Here is a 24,251-nt window from a genome sequence, read left to right as displayed (position 1 = left end):
CTTCAAAGTCAGCTGTTTACATAAAATGAAATTTGAACATTCTTGCAAAAATAGCATCAGAAAGTGTAGGCTTTCGGTATTTGCAAAAGCTACAGCAATTCATATAAAACAGAATATAGTTTACCACAAAATAAAAAAACAACTTACTTATACTCTATTATAGAACATGCTTATTAATGACACACTTAAAACTGGTTTCAAGATAAGTCGAAAATAAAAATAAGGACTTCGGTTACGTAATTAAAACGAGTAGGAGCAGAGCTTGATGCATCGCTGTGTTCACTAGGAAATAAGGAAGAAGAAACATTCTATTGTGGTGGGGCAGTGTGCTGATGTCATAATGGAGAAAGTGCAAATCAGTTTTTCATTGGCAGCAAGCTCTGGCCACAGAAATGCTGCTTTGTAATGGGAACTCAGAGAGGATAAAGGTCTCTAACTTGCATCTGTTATGCTCAGTGAGCCAGCACCAGATATGAAGGAGCTGGAAGATAGTTGTAAACCAAATGGGTATGATTAGCCCTGGTGACCCATCTGGTTTCAGGCACCCATCTTGTTAGAGAATGACCGATAACAGATGCAGTGATGCTGATCTGTGTGAGCTTCCAGCTGCAGCCTCCCCATATCAGACCCAAAGGGCAAGGTCAGCTGCTTTTGGCTCCGAAGATGTATGGCTGATGAGATCACACAATGGGTCAGAAACTAGAGTCAGGCAGCTGCTTGTGTGCAGGAGGATTTCTGTGGTCTATGAGATTCTACATAGCACGGATCAGCTCTGGGCATCCTGGAGCATCGGTGCAGCACTCATCCAACTCCCTTGGATGTGGTGGAAACGCACCTCATCTAACATGCAAATGTCCATATATGTCTTGCTTAACAAGGCTCTGCCAAAGCGCAACATTGTAACAATGTTGGGTCAAGAAACAAAGGACAGTCAGAATGGCACCGTGATAAATTATTTGCAGGCTATGTGGTAGAGTGGTTGACTGATATAGTTGCATATCAGCTGACCATGGTAGGCTAGTCAGAATCCAGAGACAGTTATTGTCACCTTTTGCAGCCTTCTGAAAATTACCACAACAGAGCATTTCAACAGCTTCATAAATCACAAGTCTCTCATACTTTCTGGGGCTATTGATGCATATTACAGCCTGAGGCCAGTCATGCATATAGCTCCCTTGGGTCGTTGATGCATATTTGAGTCTATGGTAATTGATGCCTAATGCTGCCTGGAACCAACGATGAAGAGTACTGCCTGGAGCTATTGAGTCACATAGATGACTGTTGGCCACTGATGCATATTACTACTTGCGGCCAGTGTTGCATTTAACTTTCTGGGGTTGTTGATGTATATTTTTAAAAGCAACTGCAGGAATCGATGATTGTGTATTCTGAAACATGCACAACTATTAGCTGAAGACATGAGAGTACAGAATAAACGTGTTCTGAAGAATTGTTAGCTAATGAATTAGCATGTATAATATTGAAGCTTTCGATAACTTGGTACAGAACAGTTTCAAATGGACACAGTTTGTTTGCTTGCAAAATACCAGCAGTCAAACAGTAAACAAATGACACTACAGAAGGAATTTACAACCATACCGGCAGGAGACAGGAACTGATAATGAGTGGAATATAGTCTGTACTCACATATGGTAAAAGGTCCTGCGGTCACATCAGACTCTAACACAAAGGCAGCATCAACTAACTAGCTTGTGTTCGGATGTGCTCCTTGTGAAATTGAAAAATGCAGTCACTCAAAGTGAAGCTATCCAGTGCCTGACGTGGGCTGACCTGCTGTATGTTGTAGTGGACGGAACCAAATGTGAATGACACACCAACAAACCAATGGATGAAGAAATCTGGCTGAAAGCCCCTTTAAAAAAGTATATTGCACATATGTTGTTTTGTAAAATCAAAAGGTCTCAGCAAACACAAGACCTAAAAATGACAATAGTGCCCATAGATCTACTCCTTTTCCAAACTTCACAAATTCAACGGAGGCTATGCAACAATTCTCACATATGTAAATGACTGACATTAAAAGATTAATTAACTCACACATAGGTCTACAGTGCTTTTACACTACCACGGGTGGAATGTATATTGTCTTGTTACAGTAAACAGTTCATAAGCAATATATCTCAAACCAGGTGCTCCGTGTGTAGTGACATCAGAATAAGTGCTTGTGCAACATGAAAGTACGAGTGAGAGACCACAACTAAAATTTGTCAATCACATTTTTGTGCAGCCTGGCTACATACAATTTACTTGTGGGGTACAGGTAAAGAATTGTAGACAGTCAATGGTTCGACCAGTATACCTATGTGTTGGATTTATACATCTAACCGGCCCTTTCTCAAGTACAGGGAGGTAAATCAAAAAAATTAACAGCACTTTAAAGTATGTGAGAAACAAAAGAATAGAATAAAATATTCGTATATAATATGCTTATGAGTCTCGTAATCTCTGAGGATCAAAATAAAATACATCATGGCATGCGAATGGTCATTTAGTACCTTTCAAAAGGCTCCAAATGGTTGCATCTAGGACACATAGAATGATTCCAATAGGGTGAATGTCTTTTATAAATTAATTAACCCACAAAAGGCGAGAGAGCTATATATTATATAATGGACACTCATCCATATGTGTAATAGAAGATGTGCAAACAACTTTGAAAAACTAACCTTTGTAGCATCAGAGTCTGGGTACTAGCATAAAAAAGAGTGTTGGTGTCACTCCAAATCAACACGTTCAGGGTGGCAATCTTCAAAAACAAAGACGAGTAGATAGTCTGAGCTTAGCCTGTGCTTTCCATGCACCAAGCTCCAGGCCTTCTCTGACGTGCGCCAGGAATTGAACACAGATTATGAAAAAGGCTGTGCATCACACGTCGGTGTGCATATGTTGAGAAGATACAATGTATCTTCTCATTTAGAGATTGTGGCCACTGATGAGCCTACTGGTGATGACAAATGAAACAAAAATATGCTAAATCAATCAGATACAATGTATCTTCTTGATAGAAGGAGTTTCTTGTCACGCAGTATTTAAAGTGTTTTGAGGATCTATGCATATTACTAGCATGTTTCATGCATTTACAGAGATAGCTATTAAAGTATATATTCAGTCATATATAGACATATCAAATGCATTTGAGTATAATCAATTTAATTCTCATTGAACATCTGCCTCTGCCTTCTTACTCTACTGATACAGAAATGAGATATGGAGAGGCCATTGTTTTGAGAGGGTACTATATGTGTGTAAAGAAGACATGCTTCCAAACTAAGTCTCTTAAGGGGCATCTCTGGATTGATCTACAAGAAACTTTACCTACCTTCAAATTCAAAGGTGAGCTTCAGGAACCCCCGCTGTAAGAAAAATCTAATATGGAAATTCTTTTCACCTGGAGATAATTTTTGAAAGGGATAACGTGGTCAAGCCCTAGCCACTGTATACTGCTGAACACTCCACTAGCTAGTGTTGCATACAAGTATGAGAGTCTAGGAGAAATTCTTAGCTAAGCATTAGGAATTCGGATTAATCCTGTATCGTGTATGGGCTTGTTTCAATAAGTGTTTATGAAATCCTACACAGGACAAGAACATTTTTCAAATTGTGTGTGATGAAATACAGCATCTCATGTGAGAAAGATATTCAGAAAATGTACCAAAACTCAGAGTTGAGGAACACTCTTTAAATATCAATAAAGAACAATATTAAAAATGTAAACAATGAATTGCTCTGTTTTCACTCTTACCAGTGGAATGACAAACGGATCTTTGAAGCTGAGACTTGCTGCAATTGTGAGCACTGGATCTAAACAGCACAACAATGCTGCAAAGAGAATCATTTTCCCAATATGTGGTTCAACAGGCAACCTAGCCAAGTGGAAACCCAAGGGGGTTAATTCTTCTTGTTTATCCAGAGCATTCTGTAAAAGAAACAGTATTTCTCATATCTGAAACATCAGATACAAATGTTTTCTTTCTTTTAAAGGGGGTAAGGCAGAGCACAGTAATTAAATAATGTGAGTAAAATCAGACATGAATATTTAAAAATTGAGAAGCCCCTCTGTGTAACTTTAAACATTTAGGATAGTGTTGCTTGCTGAATGGTAAGGCTTACTAGTGGGAATGTCTGACATTACAGAAAATATTTATCTTCTTTACAAAGTATTAACAGTCCAAAACGCATCAACATCTCCTAATACTCACTGACTTTATTCTGGTCTTTGGCCCTGCATAGCAGTCTATCTTTTGGCTAGGTTTGCTCCATAGAAATACCATACATGCATTTTCGTATTTGTACAGCATATAATTTTACAAAACACATGCCCACTACATCAGATGTGTATCACTAGGATTGCATACAAATGTCAGGGCAAGGCCCCTAAATGGCGTTTAAAAAAAACACAAAACAAAAGTTTGTATGCAATTAGTAAGCATGTGATTCCTAGTACACTGCTCACCAAGCTTCCTTTTGTAGATTTGTTGAGCATTGCAAAAATTAGGAAATTATATCTACATACATGTTCTCACTGAAAAAGCAGGGTTGAACTAAATTATGCTTAGAACTGGTTATAACACATTGATGTATGATGAAAAAACCCTTTAAAACTTGAAGTTATGGTTACAATTGTTTTTTAAAACAGTGAAATTCACACAAGTAATGGTTAGCTCTGCAATCCATAACTCGCACAGAAGGAAATAAGTTACTTACCCATAACTCAGGTTCTCCAGCATTGTTATCTATCATAGATTCACATGCTTGAATAGTTCCCCTTTGCCAGACTGGGAACCCCCAGTATTTTGCAAGAGCTGTACATACTTTAACTTCACTACATCTTTAACTAAAAGGCATCTTTACCAACCCATCCTCATACGATGTAAACTTCAGCAAATTACAATGCCCTACCTCTAGCCGTTCTCCCACTGTAGTCTCACATTTGAAAGCCTCATTCAAGGGGAGTGCTCCATGTGAATCTATGAATGATTCCAATGCTGGAGAACAGGAGTAACAGGTAAATAACTAATTTCTTCATCCAGCATTGGGTCATTCATCGATTCACATGCTTGAATATCAGTTTAACATAGCAGTAAATAACTTTTTGGGATGGTGGGATAAATAAATGAGGTTTACCTTATGCAAACAAATGTCTCAAAACCACCTGTCCGATTGGTGATTACTTGCAAGACCACACAATAATGCTTGACAAAATCATGTGTTGTTTTCCATGTTGCTGCTTTAAAAATATCTTCCAAAGACATTCCTGCAAAGTAAGCCATTGACTTTGCCATTGCTCTAGTCGAATGTGGCGTGACACTCCTTGTCAGTGGCCTATTTATCAATGTCTGTGCTGTAGCAATACACGTCCCAAACCACCTTGCAGTTTTCTGTTTGGATACTGCCTTTTCTTTACTTACCAAACCATATGCAACAATCAACTGATACGTCTGTCTTATATCTCTGGCAGCCTGCAGATAAAACTTCAGAAACCTTTTAATGCCCAAAGAATGTAATGTCTTCTCCGCTGCTGTTACAGGCTTTACAAAGAATACTGGCAACGTCATCTTCGGTCTCAAATGAAAACCACTTGGCACTTTTGATATAAACTTTGGGTTGTCATACGTGTTACATTGTATTTCGCTAACTTTAAATATGGCTCGCTGCAACTTGAAACCTGTATTTCCGCTACTCTCCTTGCAGATGTTATCACCAATAAAAAAAGCGGTCTTCCATGTTAGTTGCTTTAATGATGCTCTGGGTTTCTTTTAAGACTGAGCTTTTACCAATCTTGCTAAAACTGTATTAAGCTCCCATTCCGGCGCCACTCTCGATTAGTGGAAATTTTGTTAACAAACCTCTCATAAATTCTTTGAGAATATAATGAAATTGTATTTGGCCTTCTAAGAAATCGTGAAATTGCTGCCAGATGAACAGTCACTGACCCATATGATAATCCAGACCTTGCTAAGTGTAATAAGTCAGGCAAGAATTAATGCACTTCCATGTGCATCAATTCTAACTCTTGCTCACATGCCCAAATCACAAATAGTTTCCATTTCATATTAAAGGTTCTGACTATTGAAAGAGCCCTCGCCTTCTTTAATTTTTCTCGGCAATCTTTCGGCAATCTCAAATGTCCAAACTATAAGTCTTGATGAGCCATGCCTTCAAGTCTAACGACTCTGGATTGGGATGTTGCACCTGACCCTGGTCCTTGGAAAGCAGCTTCACATTCAAACTGAAATGTACTGGTCTGTTGAAACACATGTTGACGTGGCCATGCTGGTGTTACAAGAATTGGCATGTAACTCTCTTGCTTCATTTTGTACAATACACTCGCTACCAACTGTATTAGTGGGAATGCATAAGTGAATTTCCCTTTCCAGTTTATTGTGAATATATTGCCTTGTGTTCCTGGGCAATACCACCTGTTCGCAAATTTCCTGCTTTGCTGTTCAGAACAGTGGGAAAAATATTTCATTTGGGATTTCCCCATTTCAGAAACATTTTGCTCAGTTGATGAAACTTTAGTTCCAACTTGTGAGAATCAAAAAGCTGCCTGCTGAAACGACCTGCAGAGGCAATGTCTATTCCAGGAAGATGCTCTGCCACTAACAACACTTTGTTGCAATGGCCCCTTCCCCAAGCTTTGTGCCTCTTTTGATAGGATCAATGTCCTCGTTCCTTCTCGTTTCTGTATATAATACACTATTGTCATATTGTCTGTTCTCACCATAACATTACATTCCTTTACTAACCGCTGAAAGGCTATGAATGCCAATATCACAGCCCTCAGCTTCAACATGTTTATGTGTAATCTCTTAACTTACTCTGACCAAATATAATCAACTACTCTTATTCGCTACATGTGCTCCTCAGCCTATTATTGACGCATCCGTAGTCAGGTATCTTTTGTGGCATTTTCATTTGCCAACTTTGACCTCTGAACACATTATTGCTTTTCATCCATCAAAATGCTTCTTTCATATTGAGAGTTATGTTGACTATATCGTTCCAATCTCAATTCTTTTGTTGCCATTGTCTGGCTAACTCTTCTTGAATTGCCCTCATTCATAGTCTGCATTAGGGGTATCCACGGAAGACATGAAGACATTGCCCCTAACACTGCCTTCAATCGTCATAATGTTTTTAGTGTTTCCCTTACTCTTTCTGCCGGAGTCGCCACTTGAATCATCAGCTTTTTCTTCTTTCCCGTGATTGGAATACCATCCCCTTTACTGCCTTCATTATTGCTCTTATAAACAGCAAATCCTGACTCAGTTCCATTCTCGACTTCTTTGTATTTATAGCCAGTCGTAAAAACAGAAGTACGTTTTTGAGTGAACTCTGTTACCTACTTGTTTCTACTCCATGCGGTAGCCTTTATCGACCAATGATCAAGGTATGGAAAAACCATACCCTTTCCTTCTTATAAAAGCTGCCACTAGACACATGCATTTTGTGAAGATTCATGGGTCTGAACTCTGACAAAAGGGTAGGGCTTTGAACTGATAGTGTTCTCCTGCCACAATGAAACAGATATTTCCTGCAATTCTTGTGAACTGGTATATTGAAATACGCATCTTCCAGGTCTATAGAGCGGAGATAATCTCCTTTCCTTATGAAGGGCAGAATATCCTGCAATGTGATCACGTGAAAACTTTGTTGCTTTATATAAATGTTTAATTTCCTTAAATCCACTATTGGACGCCACCCTCCTGATTTTTATAATACGAGAAAGAACCTTGAATAAAATCCTTGATAGGTCTCCTCCTTTGGCACCTTCGCTATTTCTCTTCTCCTTAATAATGCTGATGGGAAATGGCCTGAACAACGAATTTTCAACAACAAGTGTCCTTAACAACGACTCAAACAATGAGCAGGAACTGAACCACGACCTCCTCAACAACTACTTTATCAAATAACGAGTGGCCTTAACTACGACTCTGACCTACAAACACAAAGAAAAATGCAATTAATTTAAAGATCACTTTGAAAACTATTTTTAATAAACAATCTTGGACAGAGAGATAGTTTTAATTTACACTGTGAGGCCAATAGATGGCACTGTAGGATTGTTTTCAAATGATGTTTTAATGCGGACTTTTTATTTTATTTTATTTTTTAATCGCTTTAAATAGTACATTTGGATTTAATTTTCCGTTTGATGTGCTGCCAATTAAGTAAGCATTCTAGTTAGGAACACTTTCACATCCCAGCTTCACAGTGACATTCTGTATGATCTCTGGCATTTTGCACTTGTTTATTCAGATTATATAACTCAGTAATCAGAAATAGAGTAAAATGATGTGGCCTGCTGCATCACGTAGCGATTGGAATATATATCATTTTAGGAACAGACCACCCGGCACTTCCTCTTTCTTCATCTAATTCTAGCAGGTTCTTTTTCATCACTAGGATCACTCTTTTTGCGGGATTCCTTAATTTCTTTACCTCCATTCTTCTCTCTTTTCTGCCATTATTACTGCAGCTTTAGGAAAATATTTCCGTAATCAAACGTCAAAACAAGCATAATTTTTCTTTAAAAAAGTCAGGAGATTAGCGGTTAGTAGCATTGTAGAAAATGTCAGTAAAATCTGTATTGTTAAAAAAGAAAAACAATGTAAAGAGTGGCATTTTCAAAGATGTCAGGTTTTCATTTGCAAAAGTTTAAAGGTATAGTTTAATGAAAGTGACTGTTCATAAATGGAAAACTAAACAAGAACAAGATTTCTCGCCTTTAGATTCGGGTTATATGTAAATAGAATTTTTTTCGTGGTTAAGTAACTTGTGGTTCGATACTTCGTGGTTAGGATTTGGTCGTTGTTTAGCCTTCGTGGTTTAGGCAGTTGTGATTCCAAAGGTAGTTGTTTAATCATACAACCAATTCTGGGTAGTAGTCCTATGCTAGTATTGATTACACTGGGGTGAACTATATCACATGGTAAACGCGAACTTCTGATTGACTCGTGACAAAGGAACGGCTGTTCCGAAACGTGTCGGGCAGTGTTTGCCATTGCTTTTTTAATTGAATAAAGCACGCTGAAGAAAAAGACTTTGGGCTCGGCGCAATCTTTTACTGGAGGATTGATTGTGGTTAAAATCGAAGGGTCGCGACCTTGCCGGCAGCCTGCCACCATTGGATGGCAGAGGAAATACGTGAAAAACGATTTGAACTTGTATATATATATATATATATATATATATATATATATATATATATATATATATATATATTACCTACTGGCGGTCGCCAGTAGGTAGTTATAGTTAGGACCCTGTTTCCATAGGAAATCCGCAACATTCTATTTGGAATAACTTTGGCGCCGGTCGACGAATCCTCGCTAAATTTTCAAAACTAATGGGGCGCTACGCTCCGCTCCTACCCTGAAAGTCTCGGGGGGATTCGTCAAGCGGGGGCTGAGAAAAAAGGGGGGTCCCAAAACGCGTTTTCCCCATGCATTTTTCCATAGGACCTTTAGACACAGCTACAGCCCGAACGGCTGAACAGAGTTACATGAAATTTGGCAGAGAGGTAGTCTACAGGTCAAGGAAGTGCCTTTTGTAGGTCTGGTGTAAATCTGTTCAGTAGTTCCTGAGAAAATAGCATTTAAATCAATATATACATCTGTGACAAAGCTCCGTGCGCTTACTGTGCGCTTACGGTAAGCTTACCGTACGCGTACGGTGCCGTGCGCGATTCTGATTGGCTGTTAGATCTTAGTAAACATTCGAATCGGTCGAAACCAGGAAGTGGCGGCCGCCATTTTCTCTCTCGCACTCTGAGGGGGGGGGGGGGAGGAAAAACAAAGTTTGAAAACATGTAAAGGGGCAGGCTAGACAGCTCCTAACCACCTCGCCTTGATTAAGGTGTCCCAATAGAACCCCCAAGGCCAAAAATTCAATTTTTTGTTTTTTCAAAAAAACGCCGATTACGCTTACCGTACGCGTACGGTAAAAATTAATTATTAAAAAAAAATTATCCACATTTTCCCACCCCCGTGTGCAAAAGGTGCCCGCAGGGCACCTTTTGTGCATTGCACTGTGCGCGCACCGTGCGCGCACGGAACGAACTGCGTTAAGTGGGCGCGCACGCCACGAACGGCGTAAAGTAACTTAGCATTTAAAAAAACGTACAAATTCACTGAAAAAACCATAGGTTTCACACACGTTATAGTTAGGAATTAGCATTTAAAAAACCTTGCAAATTCACTGAAAAAACCATAGGTTTCACACATGTTATAGTTAGCTGGACATTTTACTCATAAAAAAACAATGAAATTCCCCCGTTATAGTTAGTGCAGGCAACTATAACTCACGCGACCGCAATCATCTGCTGATGACATATGTGTCTTTATGAAAAAAAAATATTTGTAATATATGTATAGCTAAAATTTAATGGAAGAAGACATGGTCAAATAAGTGTCTAAATACAGTATTAGCAGAGGATTGCGGTCGCGTGAGTTATAGTTGCCTGCACTAACTATAACGGGGGAATTTCATTGGTTTTTTATGAGTAAAATGTCCAGCTAACTATAACATGTGTGAAACCTATGGTTTTTTCAGTGAAAATATATATATATATATATATATATATATATATATCACTTTCGTCTCCACAATCGGTAAAATCCACACCGAAAAGATGGACACAGACCCGATGTAAGTGCTAAGATGACTTTACTTTATTCCATTTGTCGCCAGTAGGTATACTTTATTCCATTTGTCGCCAGTAGGTAGTTATAGTTAGTACCTATTTTTCATAGTAAATCCGCAACATTCTATTCCCAATAACTTTGGCGCCGGTTGACGAATCTTCGCGAAATTTTCAAAACTTTTGGCCAGCTCCGGTCCGCTCCTATCCTGAAAGTCTCGGGGTGATTCATCAAGTGGGGGCCGAGAAAAAAGGGGGGTCCCAAAACGTGTTTTCCCCATGCAATTTTCCATAGGAACCTTTAGTCGCAGCTACAGCCTGAACTGCTGAACGGAATTACACCAAATTTGGCAAAAAGGTAGCCCTTGGTTCAGAGTCGTGCCTTTTAGTTAAATGGTGTAAATCTGTTCAGTAGTTTTTAAAATATTAATGGAAAAAGAAATATATATATCTGGGCGGAGCCTAACCACACATCTCATCGTGAGATCTGATTGGTTGTCAGCACTTCATCCAAGAAGTCTTGGGACCAATATACATGATAGCACCTCATTAAAAAGCATTGCAGTTAATAGAAGGTTTTAAGACTTTAGTTACATTACAAATCATTTGTTGATGGTACCATACTCATTTTAGGAATTGTGGTGTGCTCCAAGGTGATTTTACCATGTGAAAAAGCCTTCTGCTGGGATATCATGAATCATGTTTGAGAGAAAACCATTTTCTCATGCTTTTCCCACAGAGGTTTGGAAGGTGATCTATAAGCTAAACTGAGAGCATATTTTCTGTAAATTCACATTATCTTTCTTAGTCATGTGAGAATGAAGTCTGACATTCTCAGTAAAACATGTACATCCAACAAGGGCAGAGACTGTCAGTTGATTCCTTTTTGTTCTACTGCAGCTTCCCAGAGTGTTCCAAAGAACAACTAGAGCGCTAACAGCCTTACTTATGACAAAAGTATGGCACACCTGAAGCCATCTTGATTGGAATAAAGTGGTAACTCTTAAAACATTAAATTTAAAAAGGAACACAATGAGGGGGTTCATTTTGCCATAGAAAGTATTATTAGTGCTGCAGAATGAAAAATTAGGGCACATTTTGAGTGACTTCTCAAATCCTCTTCTATTTCATGAAACAATTCTGACATGCAGATTGAAACATGCATTTTCAATACCAGCAGCAGACTTCCCTGGTGAGCAGTAGCTTTACTACAGCGATCTAATGAGCAACTAGAGTGCTAATATTCGGAATTTATGGCAAATGTGTGACACATCTGAATGCCTTCTTGATGGAAACAAAGTAAACAACTGAAAGTATTTCCTACTGAGGAGATTGCAGTAAATGAGGAAATTAGGAAACTTCATTACAAATAAGTCTCCCAAGATCGCCACCAGAGACAAAAGAGCCCAAATGTAGCACAAATATCATCCAGATGTAGCCCACATGTAGCCCAATGACAGAAGTGTGCAAAACACTTATTTTTTGTGTTTTTGCAGTTTTATATAGTGCAGACTTGTCAGGTATTGGAATGCTTTACATGAGCATTGGTTACATCACACAAGAACAAATTAATTTTGGTTGTAGACTTAGGGAGATTAAGTGATTTGACCAGAATCACAGAATGTCGAGCTGAAGCAGAAACTCCAACCTGGTTTCCCAGCTGCAAACCACATCCTCTCCCCTAAGTGCAACATTTAATCAAGTGGTCAACTGGATAAAAAAACAAAGATAACAAATAATTTAAAAGTGCTTTGTCGCTATTTGAAAACTCAAAAAATATGTCCTCATTTTAGTTTTTTAGAGCACTAACCTTAATTTTGATGCAAATATGACCCTCTCATATATGTAATTTCTAAAGGAAATGCTCTAGGTATTACAGTTTTGATTACATCAAGATGACGTCAGGCGTTCCACACTTTTGTAATAAATATAGAATGTTAGCAATCTAGTTGTTCATTAGGATACTGTTGAGAGGCAGAGGCCAGGGGCACAGACTCTGAAAATTGAAGGCAGGTAGGAGGGTGCAGAGGCAACAATTTGACCACACTTTGCAGGCAGGAAGGGCAGTGGCAGCACAACAGACTATGGAGGGCAGTGGAAAGGGGGGCAGGGGCAACAAACCAATAATACAGGACTGGAAAGAGAGGCTGTGGCAATATAATAGACCATTGTGGGCAGAAGGGAATATATGTTGTTACTACGCATTCCATTGCAACGCATGCCTTTACCACGCATGCGTTACAACGGAATGTGTTTTCCACGCTTTGCCGTTACCTTGTTTTTACCTTTACTCCGCTTTTTCTTTTTTTGGGGGGGGAGACCCCCCCAAGCCCCCTTTCTTCTTTTTTTTTCCGTTTTCCGCAGGTCTCCGCCGACACTGAAAACGGACTGATGCTTTTTTTCGGATTAGGATGACGTTGTTCCGTGATGACGTTGCTTGCGTGGTGAAGATGGTCGTTGAAGCATTACACGTTGTGAAGACGTTTACGAGGTAAGTGTATCGTTGTAAACGTAATGCGTTGAAAATGCTTCGTGGTAAAGGCTGTTTCCCGGCAGAAGGAAGAGGCAGTGGTAGTACAACCCTACATGCCAACAGACGCGATTCAGCCAGGAAACGTCCAATGTTTTTAAGCTCAAATGGGCTTTATTTGTTCTGTCTCCTGTCTACAATCTCCTCTTTTTCAATGTAACTCAAAGGGGAAAATCAATACCCCAGTTTTTTTCCAAAATCTCCCTCTTACCAAGTTCAAAATGTTAGCAAGTATGGTACATTGGATCATGGAAGGCAGGAGGAATTGGGGTAGGGACATGGACTCGGATAACAGAGGACAGGAGGGACATGGAGAGGTGCACCAAACTGACCCTACAGGGCAGGCATCAGGGTTTGCAGCAGCACAATACACCACACAGGGCATGCGGGACGGGAGTGCAGCACAACAATCCATAGAAAGCAATAGGGAGGGGACAGGACCATGCACACGGACAACAGGGAACAGAGGGGAAAGAGGCAATGGTAGCTAGCTGACCATAATGGACAGACAGGAGAGAAAGCTGCAGCATAACAGACCATAAAGGGCAGGAGGGACGGATCAGGGGTATTACAATGGAACAGACAAGCCAGGAGGGAGGGAATAGGGGTCTGCACATGGAAACAGAGGGCTGGGGGCAAGGGGGCAGGGCAGGAGCAGCAAGATGACCATGGAGCTCAGGCAGGATGGGCAGTAGAAGCAAGACACACCATGGAGAGCAACAGTGAGACTATGATGGCATACACACAGACCATGGAGGGAAGGTGGGAGGGGCTGTGGCAGCACAGAAGACCATGCATGGCAAGCGGGAGGGTTAATGGCAGCACAATGGCTATGATGGGCAAGAAGGAGGGTGCAGGGGCATGCAGAGAGGACCATGGAGGATAGAAGGGAGGGTCAGAACCTGGGCACAGACAAGAGAGTTCAGGTGAAGGAGCCTCACAACAGACCACGTGGGGCAGGCAGGCAGGAGCAGTTGCAGCACAACAGACCAGGGAGGGCAGAAGGGTGTGGCAGTAAAATGGACCATGGAGGACAGGAGGAAGGGGATAGGGGCATGGAATGTGGACAAGCAGGGTGGAGGTGGCAGGGGCAGGTTACAGTCATCTGACAATGCTAGGCAGGTGGGAGGGGAGTGGCAGCTCAACAGAACACTCAGCGTAGATAGGAGTGGCAGGTCCATGGAACATGGTGGGCAAAAAGGATGGAGCAGGGGTACGCACAAAGACATCGGAGGGCAGGGGGAAGGAGAATAGGGGCAGCAAGCTAAGCACAGAGGCTAAGCAGGAGGTCAATGATGGGGCATATAATTGGGCAATGGAGGGCAGGAGGAGTGGACTGGTACATCATGCTAAATGGAGGGCAGTGGCAGCACATCAGACCATGCATGGCAGGAGGGAGGAGGCTAGTCCATGGATTCAGACAACAGAGGATAGGGAGGAGACGGATGGGGCAGCAAGCTAACTGTTCAGAGAAGGCGGGAAGGCCAGTGGCAGAACAACGGCCACACAGGGCTGTAATACGGGAGCAGGGACATGGACTTGGACAATGGATGGCTAGGAGGAAGGAAGGCAGGAGCAGCAAGCTTGGGCGGGGGCAGCACAATGCCAGGCCCTGCTTCCAATCCCCCACCATCCATTGTGATATGCATCTTACTTAACGTTAAACAAAAAACTAGAAATTTGCTGAAAAACACAAAGATTACAGGGACGGTAAAGTTAGACTCAGATTTCACTCATACACAACCAGTGAAATTCAGCAGTTATAGTTACCTGAGCTAACTATAACTTACGCCCCCGCAATGTACTGGTAATGACCTCAGACATTACATCATTCATGACATGGTCAGTTACATCACTCATGACATCACTTGTGACATCTCAAATGAGCGGTGAATGGAACTATAATTGCTAGAACTTTATTTAGGGATAGTGTGTGTATATTAACACCCCTTTATTTCCTTTTCTTTCACGTAAAAACCATTATAATACACAACGTGCCCAGATTAATATGGCCGATAGCCTTTCACTTTAAAGTAATGTGTAGTCCATTGTTTATGTTGATGTTTGCAATTCTAAGTATGTTTATTATGAATAAGTTACGTTGATGAACATACAGGTATGGCGATAACGGGGCAAGATATGCTGAAATGACATTGTGTGCATATTAACACTTGTTTTCTTTTCTTTATTGTATCAATTCCTGAATTTTCACATCGTGACCAGGCCAATATGGCCGCCAGCTTTTTGGATTAAAGTAATGCACTGCTGATGACGTCACATATTACATCACTCATGACATGGTCAATGACATCACTGATGACATCTCAATTGACATCACTGATGACATTATCTACGTGATCATCTGATGCACCTCCTCACATCCTAAAATACAGCCTACCTTTCTCGAAACCATAGACACACCAATACTAGTACAGCTACGATATTCTGTGCACTATGCATGCAGACCTCTAATCAGCTACATAGCTTTGATACAGTCTTTTAAATACTAAGTTAGTACCTATGCAGTCTAGGAATCCTTCGGTCTCTCCCATGCACTTCTCCATTCAACCATTCAGCACTATCTACGTATCCTATCACTCCACCAATACCTAAGCACTTATAAATTCACTATACACTCTGTAATACTGCAATTATTCTAGTTACTAGTCATGAACTTATGGAATTGCCTAGCTACTAACACAAGTACATCTATAATATTTAGTGCACTATCCAAGTAGACCTCTAACTAGCTACATACTATTGATACACTCTTCTAAATACCCAGTTAGTACTCATGCAGTGTAGGAATCGTCCAGTCTGTCCCATGCACTTCTTTAATCACTTATCTACCACTATCTACTTATCCTATCACTCCACCAATACGTAAGCACTTATAAATTAAGTGTTCACTCTGTTTTGCAGCACTGTCATCATTCCAGTTACTAGTGGTATTCTTATAAAATGACCTAGGCACCAACACAAGTACACATAAAATATTTTGTGCATAATCCCTACAAATCTCTAAGCAGATACATACTATTGGTCCACTCCATAAAATACTGAAGTAGTATCCATGCAGCGTACGATACCTCCTGTCATTCTCATGCAATTCTTCAATCACCCATCCAGCACTATGTTCTTATTGTATCAGTCTGCCAATACCTAAGCACTTATGGGGCAGATTTACAAGCACCCTGCGCCACCAGTACGTCACTTTTTGTAACGTAGTGATGGCGCCAGGCACTCCTTCATATTTACAAGGAGAGGAAAAGCCACCCTGCGTGGTTTTTCCTCTCCTTGTAAATACGACCCCTTCATACACAGAACTTTGCGTTGAAGGGGCGTCCCATAGGTGTTGCTGTGGGTGTTCCCACGCAACACACATAGAACAAGACATCTCCAGATTTATGAGAAATCGTAAATCTGGAGATGTGTGTGAATGCTGCGCCATCCTAGAGTTGGTGTAGCAAGGCGCAACGAGGAGAATTGTTTTCATTTCTCCTCATTTTTTCCTCTGTCAATGCATGCTGCATTCCACAGCATACACTGAAAGAGGAAAATGCCTTTACTGATTGTTTTTGTGCAGGAAGGTGTCCCTTCCTGCACAAAAACAATCTCCACACGACACAGACATCCTTGCACCATGGTGTAAGGGTGCCTGTGTCACCGCATGGCTGCAGTTTGAGCAGCAGTGCAGCGGGAAGCACAGAGTTGCAACATATTCATGTACATCTGTCACATCCCTGTGCTTCTTAAGTGCCACAGTGCAGTGCAGCTAAAGAGCTTGCAGTGTCACGCTGCAGTACTTCCTCATAAATTTTCACCGATAAATTCACCATACACTACTAATGCATTCTTTCCGTCAATCATGCTGTATACATATATTCAACCCAACTTTCACACATTACCTTGCAATTATAGTTTAACCAGATAAGGTAGTTCTGATAAAAACTTTTTTTTCCCTCTTTTTTTTTTGTATAACACTTGTATTTATTTTGGTGTTTTTTTCAAAAAATGAACAAAAAAAACAACTAATAAAACAGGAAACATTTGGAATTACTTATCATTCAAAAACAAAAAAATTAACAACGATGGTTGCGTTGCGCAGCACAAACTGCATCCGCCGACTGCTCACCGAAGCATACAAGTTTCTTACACTTCACGCAGTGTTGCTCGAGAAAGGCGAATTGTGGCCTAATGTCCATTGCAGGTGTTGCTGAGGACGCTCCCGATGTACTTGCCACAGCAGGTGAGGGGTTCAAAGCAGCTCGCCTCATTTCCTCTCGAGCAAGATTGAGAGGATGTGTGGTCCAGAGATGCTTGTACATAGAAGCAGTGCCACAAGAGTATTTTTTTCACTGCCTCTTGACAGGACTCGGTCACAAATTTTGCACATCACCTTTCTCGCATTTCTCTCCAGGTGGAAAAGTGAAGAATTTCCACACGACAGATTCCGGCCTCTGTGGACGTGGTGCCTCCCGCAAGAATCCTTCTTCAAAAGATACTTCCTCCTGCTGCTGTCCAGATGTCGTTTTGTTTGATATTTTTTGAAAACCACCAAAAAAACCAAGCAAAAAGGTTTCTTGTAGGAAAAGAGATCTCTCTAAAGATGCTTCAACAAGAATGATTTAAATGGGCGGGGTCTTTCAATAGTTACAGTGGGAAATGTTATGCACCAATGAAATATTTTTTTTTGAGGTCACATGGGATCTGCGCACTCTGCGCTCACGAAGCACGCACCCGACGCCACTTCGCGAAAATATATTTAAAAATAATATAAGTTTATTAGAAGTACAAATATATTGTTTTTATGAATATCTTAGATAGTCTCTTGCCCTAATATGTATACTAAACACACATACATATCATTTTAGAACATAAAAAGATTTTGCGGGAGTCGCGTACCCAGCACACCCCAGCACGTATATGACGTCACGTGGGACCCGCCACCGCGCAAGCATCGCGTACCGTAATGCGCATGTGTCGCGAATGCGCGGGAGCAGGAGTTGCGGACTCGTCGCATACCAATCGCGCACATCACGTAATATTAAATGTATATGATGTAACTGAAAAACACGCAGCCGTCGCACACCGTACGCGGATCCTTCACGACGTTTCTAAAATGGCGGCTAGAATCCGCGCACCCGTGAGGTGTACGATTTGGGTGCGCGACGCAAAAAAAAAAATGGCAAAAAAAAAAGTTACAGAAGACAATACTATAAATAAATTAAAATAAAAAAATAAAACAAAAAATAAACAATATTTCAGATTTAATTTTTTTTAAAATTGTTTCCATTTTCATAAAAATATATAATGTTATTTAGTGAATAAAATATTTATAAATAAACAGTTAAAAAACTGTAGAAAATCAGTACAAAAAAATAGGTATAACTACTATTACACTTAAAAATTAGCATTTAAAAAACCTTTGAAATTCACTGGAAAAAAAACATAGGTTTCAGAGACGTTCTAGTTAGAAATTAGCATTTAAAAAAGCTTTGAAATTCACAGAAAAAAAAACATAGGTTTCAGGGGTGTTATTGTTAGCTGGACATTTCACTCGTACAAAACCATAGAAATTCCTCCGTTATAGTTAGTTCTGCTAACTATAACTCGCGCGCCCGCAATGCACTGCTGATGATGTCACATATTACATCATTCATGACATGGTCAGTGACATCACTGATGACATCACTGATGACATCTCAAATTGGAAAGAATGTGGGTAGAGTGTGACTGGTTGATTTGAAAATCAGAGTTCACCTTATGAGGAAACTCAGGTGTGTTCTCATAAGCACTCCATTAGCATGGAAAACAAAATAAGGCTCTGTAGAACATAGGGCCTTAATCTCGCTCACCCTGTGAGGGGGGGAATAGGGTACGAGGGGGGGGGGGGGGGGACACATTAATTTAGAGAGAAATATATTAAGTTCCCAGGAGGGGAAGGTGATCAAATTGATAGGTAGACCTTTCTTAGCCCTTCCAGGAAGCCTTTAACATATGGAATTTGAAAGAAAGAAACCTGAGTAGGTGACTTTCTATAAGCTGTAATTGCCGCTGGATGAACTTTAATAGAGGAAAAGTGTAAACCTGCTTTAACCAAGTACAAAAGGTATGAAAGAATAACCTGTTCTTGACCAAGAATGTGATTATGTCCGTTGTCTGTACACCGCAGAGATAGAAACGCTTCCATTTGAAAGCCTATGAATTTCTGGTAGGTCTTCTTGCTTCCTTCAAAATCTGCGTACAGTCCTGCGAGAGGCCTAGATGACCATATTGGAGGAACTCATGAGCCATGCTGCCAATCTCAGTGATGGAAGGTTGAGATGAAAAACCTTGCCACCGAACTTGGTTAACAGATCCAGATGGCATGGCAAACTCCTGTATGGCATCTTGGAAAGATGTGGAAGGTCCATGTACCGCCACTGGCAACGCCACTCAGGCGCGATCAGGATCATCTCTGTCCTGGATCTGTAGAGATTGTTGATCACCAGTGGTATGAGAGGGACTGGTGGAACAGCGTATAGTAATTTCTCTGACCAATCGACTAAAAGTGCATTCTCTCTGGAGCCTGGTTGAGGGTAACTGGATGGGAAGGTGCAGCATTTTACGTTTGCCACATCTGCAAATAGATCAATGTCTGGGTAAACCCATTTCTGAAAAATGTCTTGTGTTACCTCGTCTTTTAGCACCCAGTCATGCGCTTCAACGAAGTTGCGGCTTATGTCGTCTCCGTGCACGTTAAGGATACCTGGGAGGTGAATTGCTGATATGGACATGTTCATTGCCAGTAGACACTTCCAAATTGTTTGAGCCTCTAGAGACAGGGGTGTGGATCTGGTCCCTCCCTGTCTTTTCAGATAGTACGTCGTTGTGGTATGGTTCGTCTGAACGAACAGGGAGCGTGTCTTTATGGAGGGAAAGAACACTTTGATAGTCGGATGTACCGCTCTTAGTTCCAACATGATGTGGTAGGTTTTCTCCTTTTCCGACCACATCTCCTGAATCTGAAGAGGTCCCATGTGAGCTCCCCAGCCTTGGAGGGACGCATCTGTGACAAGTGTTTGGGGGTTCCTGGTGGAACGTAACTCCTTTCAGCAAATGAGGACGCTGCATCCACTATCTTATTGAGACTTGGACTGCGTGAGGAAGGGGTATGGTATCCGCCCAGTGGTTGGAGACTTGAGACCACTGATCCTCTAGCGCTTGTTGTAACGGTCTCATCTGTAGTCTGCCATTTGGGACAATTAAAATGCAAGGCGCCATCGAGCCCAGCAGAGAGGATACCTGTCTGGCTGCGGGACGAGGTGTGCGAAGGAGAGTAGAGCATTTTTGGAGTATTGATGATAGTCTCTCCTCCGAAGGATAAGCTCTTGCGTTTTCGGCGTCTAGGGTCGCACCCAAGTAGTGTATCTTTTGAGTTGGATTGAGAATAGATTTCTTGAAGTTGATGCACAGACCCAACTGATTTAAGAGTTGAATGCAGTACTGTAGATGTTCCTGCAGGAGACTGGGAGAGGCGCTCTTGAGCAGCCAGTCGTCTACATAAGGATAGACAAAGATCTTTTGCTTCGTAGGAAGGCTGCTACAACTGCTATGCATTTTGAAAAGGTGCGAGGAGACGTTTTGAGCCCAAAAGGGAGGACTTTGAACTGGAAGTGCTCTCACTTTACCTTGAATCGTAAAAACGTGCAGTGCTTTCGAGAAATTGGCTTGTGAAAATAAGCATCCTGAAGGTCTATGGAGCACATCCAGTCTCCTTGATGAATTTATGGAACAATTTGGTGTAATGCCAACATTTTGAATCTTTCTCGGAGAACAAACTTGTTTAAGATTCTGAGATGGAGTATAGGTCTGTACTCCTTGTTTGGGCCTTTCTTTGGAACCAAGAAGTAACAGGAATAAATCCCCTGCCGATGTTGTAGCAAGGGAACCTTTTCAATGGCATGTTTTTGTAACAAGATGGAGACCTCCTATCGAAATAGCTTTAGCTGATGTACTGCCGATCTCCGAGGGGGTAAAGCAGGTGGTGGGGATTTTACAGGTGGTGGGGATTTTAATTTGATTGCGTACCCATTCTGCACAATATTGAGTACCAAATTGTCCTGTGTTATTTTGTGCCATTCGCCCCAATGAAGCATTATACTTACCCCCACCAGAGTGGGTAACAGAGCTGGGGGAAGCAAGAACTCTCTGCTTGTGCTGCTGTTTTGCCGAAGCGGTTGCTTGTCTAGAGACCTCTCGTCCTCGCCCAGGTCACCGCTGGTGATAGTGCGATCTTGCATGATGTTGCGATGACCAGTGAGGGGTTTGAACCCTCTGCTGGTATTGGTGGCGCTCATAAGGACGATAACGATGTCTGAAGTCCTTTCTTTTCTCTAGACTGACCGCCTTCAAGGTGTCCAGTTCTGACTTAATTCTTGACATCTCATTATCTGCATGAGACCTGAAAAGAGAGGTACCATTGACTGGAAGGTTAAGAATTCTGTGTTGGGCCTCAAGTTTTGAGCCCGTGAGTCTCAGTCAGGAAGATCGTCTAGCGCAGAGGCCATGCGAATAGCCATTAGCTGAGAGATCTGATGCATCAGCTGCTGCACTTATCACCTGGCTCGCTACCAGGCCTCCTTCGTGCAAGATCTCTTGAAAATCACGTCGATCCTCTTTAGCTAGTTTTTCAGTAAACCTTCAAAGTTAGTCACAAAATGAACGGTCATATCGACCCAACAATGCGGAAGCGCTAGTTACACATCCTCTTACCGATGGAGTCCATGGATTTGCTCTCTTTATCAGGGGGGACTGCAGAGCAGGAAGCCTCCATGTGGCCCTTCCTTGCTGCTGACACAATGACAGAATCCGGTGGAGGATCAGACCTCAGGAACAGTGAATCCTGTTCTGGGCTCTGTATTCCCTTACTATACGCAGTGATGCTGCTCAAATTGACGCAGGAGTTCAAAAAGTATGTAGCACCAGTTCTAGTAACCCAGGAACCAAAGGAAGCAGAGGTATAGTGGAAGACCTATGATGAAGGGTCTCGAATATGAAAGATGTTGATGGAGTCGCGGAAGGCATCTCAATGTTGAGTTTTGCTGCCCCTCTGCACAGGCCCTCAATAAATGTAATGATGTCATCCACTGGTGATACTTAGATAGGAGGAGTAGATGACAAGGCAGGAGAGTAGTCTGTCACCGAAGATCTGGACTAATTGGTTGACCAAGATGGAGACCTATGTCTCTGCTCTTTAGGCGTTAAGATCTGGACTGGGAATGCCCAAGAGGTGATTGTGATCTATGTCCCCTTGTAGTTGGAGATCTTTGAGGCGATCTTGAGGCTGGTGTCGATGGAAGCACTTGCCTATCTGAGGTAAGAAAAGGAGGATACATTTGGGAATAGTCAGACCCAGGACTGCGTCTTTGCATCTTCCACTCCTTTATACTCTTCAGCCATCTCGGGGACAGATTGATTGGAGGCGTATGCTTCTCTAGAGCCGGGCAAGCCTCTGGCGTGATTTGAACAATCCTCAGGCCTGGGGAGGATGAAGCACTCCTCGACGTCATCCCCTTAGACGTAAGGTCCTGAGTTTCCCCCTCCTGATTCTCCCTCGACGTCGAAGGATCCCTTGACTTCGGTACTGGTGACCGATTCATGCTCTGTCTCTTAGCTGGTGGAGACATACGGGAGGACCGGAGGTCTTGACTTCGACCTTCTCGACGTCGACCTCCTAGACGGTGACCCTCTCTAAGGAGTTCTTCTCGACAGCAACCTCCCCGATGGTGACCTCCCCGACGGCGATGATGGAGCTCGCCCTGCCATCGATGATGGTAATGCAGCAGAGCGTCTACGCACAAGACCTTGATGTCGGCACAGGGGACTTCGAAGGTGACCGCCCCTGTCGGTAAAGAATCTTCAGTGTTGATCGTCTGCACTCTGCTGTCGTAGGAGAAACTGACCTGGACATCGGCGAGTGGAGGTCTATGTCGGTGGATGAGAAGCCGACACATGTCTAGATTTAGACTTACTTGCCATGCCTGGCGTCGTCGGCTCGGACGGCAACCCGATCTTCGGCACAGACCGTGATAAGGGTCTTCCTGTCGATGACTTTGAAGCAGAAGGAGAGCAAAGGGGTAATCTCGACGGCTAATCTGACCAATGTTTTCTTCCCCCCCCTCTTTTCTTGTGCTCTGACCTTACTTGAGAGGTGGGCTCTTTAGAGGGATGTCCTTCCAGGCCACTTCTAGCCTCCTTTCTTCTCTCCTGCATGGCATGCAGCTTGAGCTTTTCCCTTTCACGAAGAGTCCTTCTGGAAAACTGCTGGCAGTAGTAGCACTTGTAAGGTCCGTGTAAGGATGGCAAACACAATACAGATAGAGTGCGGATCAGATTTTGCCATTTTCTTCCCACAGCAAGGACAATTATTAAATAAGGCTGGCATTTCGGACTTGAAAATTAGCTGGTAAATCGGAAAATATGATAAAATAGAACTGCTAGTACAAAAAAACGTTGAATGAAGTAAAAAAATTAAACCTCAAAATACCAATTAGTGCGAGAAATCCACTAACTGATGATCTCAATGCTCCAGGATCCTCACAGAAGGAGCCAGAAAAAAAGAACTAACCTAACTGTGACTCACGAGGCATGATGGGAGCCTGGAGGTCCAGAAGGTCTTAAAGGCACGGCGCCAGTTTTTGATGTGTTATATATGCAACCTGCTGGGCTAATCTGCCTGCTTTCACCTTGCCTTTTTCTTTGAAAATAAAGGCTATGTTCAAGTAAGTTAAGGGCAAATTTCTCTAGGTCATGGAAATGTTGTTGTTAGAAAAACACTCCCACACTGGAAGGGTGGTGGTGTTCTCCCAGACATACACTGTGGTAGCTTGGCTCGAGTGGTCAGGAATCAGGCACCGTGCTAAGCATACGACATACCCATACAATAACCATGCGTGCATCCGTTCCAAAAACGACTCTACACCGTAAAAAATTATGAAAATATCTTTCTTTATCTTCTTTTTCTCTTAGTTGCTGATTAGATAAATAAATAACAATCACAATATACAAACT

At 41.8% G+C, this 24,251-nt stretch overlaps 1 protein-coding gene across 1 annotated transcript in view; it reads right to left on the bottom strand.

Annotated features, from left to right (window-relative positions):
* DHX36 (DEAH-box helicase 36) overlaps positions 1 to 24,251 on the bottom strand; it is a 357,256-nt gene that overhangs the window by 119,091 nt on the left and 213,914 nt on the right. Inside the window, exon 18 of the mRNA XM_085634820.1 lies at positions 3,764 to 3,937. Coding sequence (XP_085490946.1) covers positions 3,764 to 3,937 — 174 coding nt within the window. The remainder of the gene's footprint in view (positions 1 to 3,763; positions 3,938 to 24,251) is intronic.

Source organism: Triturus cristatus, chromosome 11, assembly GCF_964204655.1.
Source record: "Triturus cristatus chromosome 11, aTriCri1.1, whole genome shotgun sequence".
In the NCBI taxonomy this organism is placed as follows: domain Eukaryota; kingdom Metazoa; phylum Chordata; class Amphibia; order Caudata; family Salamandridae; genus Triturus; species Triturus cristatus.
The sequence above is the reverse complement of the archived record's forward strand: the minus strand, read 5'-3'. Positions and strand labels throughout refer to the sequence as shown.